Below are 7,453 nucleotides of genomic sequence, written 5' to 3'. Positions count from 1 at the left end.
CGGAATTTTCTTCTTTGATAGTTCTTTTTCATCTTCATTTAAGGCTTCAGTTATCCTCTTCCTTTTTTGTCCTCCGGCACCTTTGTTCAGATTTTCGTAATCAGGGTATTCGAAACCCAGGGCGTCCAGCACTCGGTTTAGTCTTCGCTTCGGACGGGTGCCGAAGGCTGCGGTCATCAACTGATCTTCTTTTTTAGAATAATTGCCAAGTATTTCATTGCACATCGCTTCAATCGTTTCCAGCCACTCTTGGCAAGGTGTTTTAAAGTATTTCTTAAACTTGAAGTAGTAAGGTAAACGTACAAGTTCACCTTCTTTCTTTTCCCCTTGTAGCTTCGGCATTTCCCATTCTTTTAAACTGGGAAAAACTTTGAAAGCTAAAAACTCTTGAACCGGGTCCCTTGTGCTGATATGCTCTGCAATAATTCTGAATTCACTCATTGCTTGTTGTGTTGGACCTTCGGGTGTCATGTTGCAGCGAGGTCGGGTTTCTCCGAAGATTAATTCAAGTGGACTTTGTACAAGCTTTTCCTTGTCGTCATCAACCTTGACATAGAACCACTCAGATTTCCAGCCTGCTGCCCATTTGCTTCGGTAGCTAATTACAGGAAACTTTGTAGTTTTCCGATAGGCGAAGTTATAACAACCAAAATTGTCGTGCAATCCATCCTTTCTAGCCTTCGTTTGATAATGCAACTCGTGAACCCGGCAAAAGCTGTCCGCAAATGGTTCCACTGCTTGGCTTCGGAGTGCCCAGATATAAACAATAAGTCTAACAATAGCGTTGGGGGTCAGCTGGTGAAAATAAATACCGAACCTCTTCAGTACCTCTGCAATAATCCCATGTAGGGGAACCTTAATCCAGCTTTTAGAAAGCTTTTGAAAATAACAATTTCATCCTTCTCCGGCTTTGGGGTAGTCTCTTCTCCCCCGAAGCGCAATAGCTTCTTCTGATTTTCAGTAAAAAAGCCCGATTTTACCATCTTGGACAGATCAGCTTTCGAAACAGTAGATTTCCCGAAGTCCAAGTGGCTGGGCTTGCTTGGCATGGCAATGCGATAATCATCTTCAGAATCAGTTTCCTCCATATCTTCTTCTTCTGCTTCAGCGATTGTTTGTTCTGCTTGTTCTGCATCATCATGAGGGATCTTTTCCGAAGTCACCAGCCCGGATCATTGCATAGCTTCGGAGATGGGAACAGTCTCCGAAGCTTCAGTCTCGTCCCCCTCACGCTCAACCCTAGCGGTAGAACGCACTCTGGCCATTTAATTATAAACTTGTGGAACGTTAATCCTTTCTTCCTCCGAAGCAGGTATCAAACTGGAGCTTCGTTCGATTCCGACAGACAAGCTTCGGCGACGGTTAAAAATTTTGGCAGCAAAACAGTGTAAATAGCAGTGAATGCTGTGGTAACTTCACACCTACTCGTCTGTTTATATAGTGTTGCAGGTAAGAAGGCGAAGCGCCAGGATTTTTACACCAGGCGGACACCCGCTCGTACTCGCTGCGTGGTGGACCGCAGAGACCGAACAGTAACTCTGCAAGGTGGGGCCGCTACACGCTGAGAAATTGAATCGTTTCTCGACAACGAGCTCAGGGAAGGTGTTTTTAGACCTTCGGCGCTCCGAAGCTTAAGAAACTTTTTTCACGGATCAAGCTCGTTACGAAAAACGATCTAGCACCGCGAAAGGGGCTACTGTTGGGCCTATGCTTCGTCGCCGAAGGTCTTCTAGGAAGAAGCGACCTTTGGCTGAAGCTGTTTGTGTAAGATGGCCGAAGGTCCCTCTTCATGAAGCTTCGGTATCACAAACCGACTTAAAGATAGAATGACCTTTTAGTCCATAAAGGTCTGAGTCAATGTTGTAAACTTTCATAAGGGACATACTTGTAATCTCTCACAGGCTGCGCCCTGTGCCTATAAATAGTGAACAGTATTCGTTTACTGTTCACGCATTCCTGTATCTGCAATCGCATCATTCGGAAACCAATCTTTGCCAAGGCAGAGGTATAACTGTATTCAATAATTAAATATACTGAGTAAATACAATATGGTTCGTTTATGATTCGTTTACCTTTGATACTCTATACTTTATGTTATTTTATACAATCTATTAAACTACAATTACGAAGATTTAATATTCGTAATCGTATTGTCATCAACCTTCGTCCAAGGTCCATTAATCCCCAAAGGAATAATGCTTCGTTGGACGAAGGATATTTAACATTTAACACTTTATGTTGCCTTGTTCTTAATTCATAGCATTTGAGAACAAGTCTCCAACAAGGTCCTTACGGATACACTACAAAATGACCCCCCCTTTAGCAATGCATATATGTGTTGGTACAAGCCTATATAAGCGTTGATAGGGTCTATACCAACACATAATTATGTGTTGCCTATACTGCCGTTGCTAGGGGTTACTGCAACGCTTATATATACGTTGGTAAGTCATATAAATAAGTGTTGGTAAACTGCAACAAATTTTTATAAGATACAACAACGCTTACATGTGTTGGTGCCGCCCATGACTATCTCGTCATCATAGGATGCTACAACGTTTAGATTTGAGTTATGGCAACATTTTTATGCGTTGCAACCAATAAACCAATAAATAAATATTTTAATATTTTATTTTGAGGTTAAGAGTATAACATGCTAAACAATGCACATTTGATATTTCTATAATCATCCAGACACACATGGCAAATAAGAAAAAATAATATATATATTAAAAATCAATAATTGCATTACAAGAAGTTAATCCATAGTTTCATATATAATATATGTTCGAGACACTTTTGGTAGGATAAAAATATAATTACATATGACTCATAGTCATCGGTGATCTAGATCCTAAATAAACCAATAAGCAAAACAAATATCCATATGCAGCAAGCCCTTGCATCTTCATAGTGTTCCAGGTTCAGAACTGAAAAAATGAAGCACAGAAAATATAACAGGTTAATATATACAAAATAAAAGGAATAAGTAATGCAAAGTTGAGGAATGATGTGCAAGTATCATGTTTCAAAGAAGGGGAGGGAAAAATATTATAGCACATAAATTTGTACAATGGGATACATGTATAGTCTAGACTGATCTAATCATTATTTCTTATTTCTGCACACAGTCCCTGCCTCTTTGACTTCGGCACCCAAACTTCAGCTCCAAGCCCTGCACAGCTGCACAACACAACCCCATCATGTCATGGCAAGGTGAGCCCAATAGTGCAAGGGCAACACAATAAAGCAATGCAATTTAACAGAATAAGTTCTCTGTACTCAAACACTGAAATGTTATGTTCTTTCCTTTCAGAGATCATAGAATACTACAATTAATCTTGGACTTCCTTTCAGCATAAATTTAATTGAACTTGCTCATAGATCACTACAAGGGTCAAGTTCTCTGTACTCAAACACTGAAACATAGATAATTAAACACTGAAAGATAGGGACACTGGAAACCTTCCCCTGGTATTGGATGACTTTTACATATAAGTGATGGTGTGTTCAAGAGCTAAACGACATGCTGTAAGATGAAATTGTGGAAATATAGAACACTTCTAGAAAGTTGATCTGCCTGTGTGAACTTCAGCATGTGTTTATGAAAATGTGTTTGTGGTTGTCCATAACTGAAAGTGTATGTGTGTTGCTGGTTTCAGTCTGTTTCTTTCAGTCTGAACTAAAATTGGGTTGTTGTGCTCTGGCAGTTTCTGTCTTCAGTTTTAACTTCAGTTTGTTTGTGCACTGAAACTGAATTTTCAGTTCGACACCACATAAACTAAATCCAGAACAGAAGACAGTCTGTTTGTGCACTCGAACAAGAACAAATTCAGTTGTTCTTTCAGCTCGAATGAAGCAATAAGTCATGGTCCATTGGAGCGAAGCCCATGATTTCAGACATCTTTTTCTACATTATGACTGCTCCTAATGAATCAGGTCAAATGACAGAGAAAAGAAAAGAAGCAGTGACCTACAATGATATCATGGAGCTCTCCACCCATCACAAAATCCAGCACCATGTAAATCCTTGTTTTACTTCCCATCACCTATTATAAGGGGAAAACAATCCAAATAAAATGGTTGACATGGAGGACATGCATTCCGATACAGCAAACTGAATTCTGAAAAAAGAATATATGTGTTTTTTACATTGAAAGTTAAAGCTTTATTTACCTCATGCAGGCAAACAACATTGTGATGTTGTATTAGCTTCATCATACAGAGATCTCCCTCCTAATTTGCTATGCAGTTCAGATATATGGAAAACAGTGAAATCTAAGGAAGTACTAGCGCAAATAGTTAAAGTATTGATGACACTCTACCTGACCAGCTAGTTTTTTCTTGTGAACCTTTGCCTTGTCGAGGACCTTGACAGCCACATGATCCCCGGTGTCCATGTTATGAACATTTAAGTAGTCTGAACATTTTGAACAGATTCAGGTTAGTTGGACAGGTTCAGCCTAGGACAAGATTGCCTTTCAATAGATCTGAATTGAACCCATCATGTACTTCTGTAGTTGGAGGAGCCTATTTCACAATGGTTGGCATCAAAATAAATGTTCAGTTAACTGTATCTATTGCATGGCGAAAAGAAACAGCATTAGCACTGCCACACCATAAACAATGGAAATGAAGGAATATGCTTGATATATAGGTAAATTACAGAATCCATATGTATCTGTAGAGATATTTTAGGATAACGTAAAAGACGCTTGACCAATCCAATATCCATTCCAACACTGGGAAAAAAATGTTCATCACGATGACTATGAAATCCTCAACGTTGTCGCAGTAGTCGTTACATCTGACAGGGGAAGTGAGAGGAATTTTAATGATTCCTTCAAACTACCCTTACATCTGCTAAATCATGCTAGACTATTCTAATGATTCCTTCAAACTACCCTTACATGTGTGATTACTGCTAGGACCCTGGCTCTTGGAATTAGTACTGCGTCTAGTTATATTGACCCTTTGACATGACGATTTTACTCCCTGCTTGCTCCTAACTATGCAAAGGATTATAACACTATCTCCTAGCCCTTGGCTACAAAGGATATAAATAAGAAAATCAAACATCATTAGGGCAGCCAGTTCGTTGTTTCTTTGGTTTATAAAAAGAAAAAAAAAGAAACAGGACATCAATCGTCTTTCTGGATTTTTCATTACCTTCAAAGAAGCTCCACCGACAAGAAAACCATCGACATCAGGCTGTGCTGCTAGCTCTTTGTAGTTCGCGGTAGTTACAGAGCCTGTAGCAGGAAGCACGTGTGTGATTATCAAAGATGATTTAGCAGCCAGCACATAAAACACCAACTCAATGGCTCCAACAAAATGTATGTACCTCCGTAGATGATCCTAGTAGATTCAGCAACCTCAGGGCTGACGTTGGTCTTTAGCCAATCCCTCAGGGAGGCGTGCACCTGGGAACATAATACGAATCTGAGCGTTGCACAAAGAAAAGGATAATGTGTAGCAGATCAACATATTTTTATAATAGTAGTGCATCACAGCCCAACACTAAAACAAATAAAAATATATGAACCAGTAGAGACTTCTAGAAAAAACTTACTTCCTGAGCCTGAGCTGGGGTGGCAACTTTACCAGTTCCAATAGCCCAAACTGGTTCATAGGCAACAACTACGTTGCTCCAGTCCTTGATCTTCTCTGTAAAACAAACATCCATTTGATCCATTCAGCCTGAATTTTCATATGGAGTCAAATTTTTTAACTTGGTAAATCCAAAGCAGGGCACTAAAAACCAGCATGTGAACCATGTAATTGTTCGAAGCCAGGTGACTTGAAAGAGATCTTAAACCTAAGATTTTACTCCACCCAGTATCCGAAATGGTTACCAGAATGAGGGCAGCAAGACCGATCCAAAGAGAGTGAATCTTACAGGCAGATAATATGCATTACCCCTCATTTTTATATGAAAGTAAAACAGAATAATAGGAGTTTTCCATATACAATGTGTCCAATCCGATTGGGGTGGTTTCGCGATATTTCGTTGTCGCAATATAGGTGCTACCTAAATGCAATATATGTGCTACCTGCGGCAAACTGCTACAGTAACTTTGTGCGGATCTGAGACAGGTGCAGGGAAGGATGAACGCTGGTTAGATCTAAGTGGGTTGATTTTATACAGGAAATGTTAGCCAGATCATCTGTGTCAGTCAGAGAGGTTGCATTGCATTACCAAGATCACAGAGAGCATGTTCACATGCAACAGTACTGAGTACTCTACTACATGATCTTTTCTCATTGGAGTTGGCACTTCTGTCTCTTCATTTTCCATGGTCAGAAAAAAGTAATACTGCATTGAGGTGTAGACTAGATAAAGCTCGAGGGATGATGATATCATTTCTACTGCTCCCACAGTACAACAAATTTATATTCTTTTTTTTCACAGAAGCAGCTCTGAATCACTGCAGATGGACAGACCATCAGAAACCTTTAGAAGGTAAACACCCAGAGCACAGGGGAGGGCATGTGAATTTAGTAGTAAACAAACACCAGCAGCAGCAGGTGTTATTAGCTTGTGAGTTCTGGCCACCCTGCATCAGTGCAGTACAAAAGAACAAGCTTTCACAGGCGCTAGAAACACTGTACTTATTAACAAGGGATAAAGTTCAGAACTTGGGGTTACCGAGGAGGAAGAAATGTTCTCTCTCACCTGCACCACACCTCCTCAACAGAGCACTGAGCACAGCAGCAAGCAATTAACAATTCCGGATCAGCCAGTGGCAATAATGAGTACATCAACTAGGGATAAACATACCCAAATGATGCCATCAGCTGGGCTCCATCCATGCCATCTTCCTTCCATCTTCTTTCTTCCCATGCTGAAGTTTGTTTTTATGCCCTCCTAAAATATATGTGCACTTGAAATAAGTCTCTTGCACAACTGAATTTACATGGTTTACTGCACTCAAACAATGACAGGATCTATGGAAAGGCCAGATCTGTTGAATATATTCTAGTTATCATACAGATGGATAAAAAACTCCCCAAGATTTTGTGAAATCAGCAACTTGTGCCATTGGAGGCAGCACGACCAAGCTTGGTGGAGACAGAGGTCTCGTCGACCAAGTCGAAGAGGCTCACCTTCTGCTTCCACTCCATCCCCGTGGTGGTGGGAGGCGAGAGACGACGGGTGGTCCTTGTCTCGTGAGGCAGGAGAGCGTGAGGAGGGCGGGGGAAGCAAACCCTACCTTTGTTCTGCAAGTGGTGGAGTTGAGTCATGGGGGCAACCGACAGGAGGGCGACGCTGGGTGAGGAAGCCGGTGGGGTGGCGGTGAGACCGCAGGGGAAGGGGGAGAGGTGAAGCTGGCGGCGCGGGGAGGAATTGGCTGGAGTGGCGTGGCCTGCACAGATGGGACCCAACGTTGAGCGCGCCCTAAACGAAAGCACACGTCCATGGCCGTCGATGCCACACGTGTAGACAGATGCT

General features: G+C 41.3%; 1 protein-coding gene across 1 annotated transcript; it reads right to left on the bottom strand.

Annotated features, from left to right (window-relative positions):
• Positions 1-4,396: 4,396 nt before the first annotated feature.
• LOC103644857 (triosephosphate isomerase, cytosolic) lies at positions 4,397-5,695 on the bottom strand. The gene is made up of 4 exons (XM_020542131.1): positions 5,573-5,695; positions 5,345-5,423; positions 5,170-5,252; positions 4,397-4,420 (listed from the first exon to the last, which is right to left on the bottom strand). The coding sequence occupies exons 1-4, from the start codon at positions 5,693-5,695 to the stop codon at positions 4,412-4,414; spliced, it is 294 nt and encodes a 97-aa protein (XP_020397720.1). The 3' UTR covers positions 4,397-4,411.
• Positions 5,696-7,453: the final 1,758 nt, after the last annotated feature.

Source organism: Zea mays, chromosome 1 (assembly GCF_902167145.1).
Source record: "Zea mays cultivar B73 chromosome 1, Zm-B73-REFERENCE-NAM-5.0, whole genome shotgun sequence".
Taxonomy (NCBI): Eukaryota; Viridiplantae; Streptophyta; class Magnoliopsida; order Poales; family Poaceae; genus Zea; species Zea mays.
This window is presented reverse-complemented; position numbering and strand designations above follow the sequence as displayed.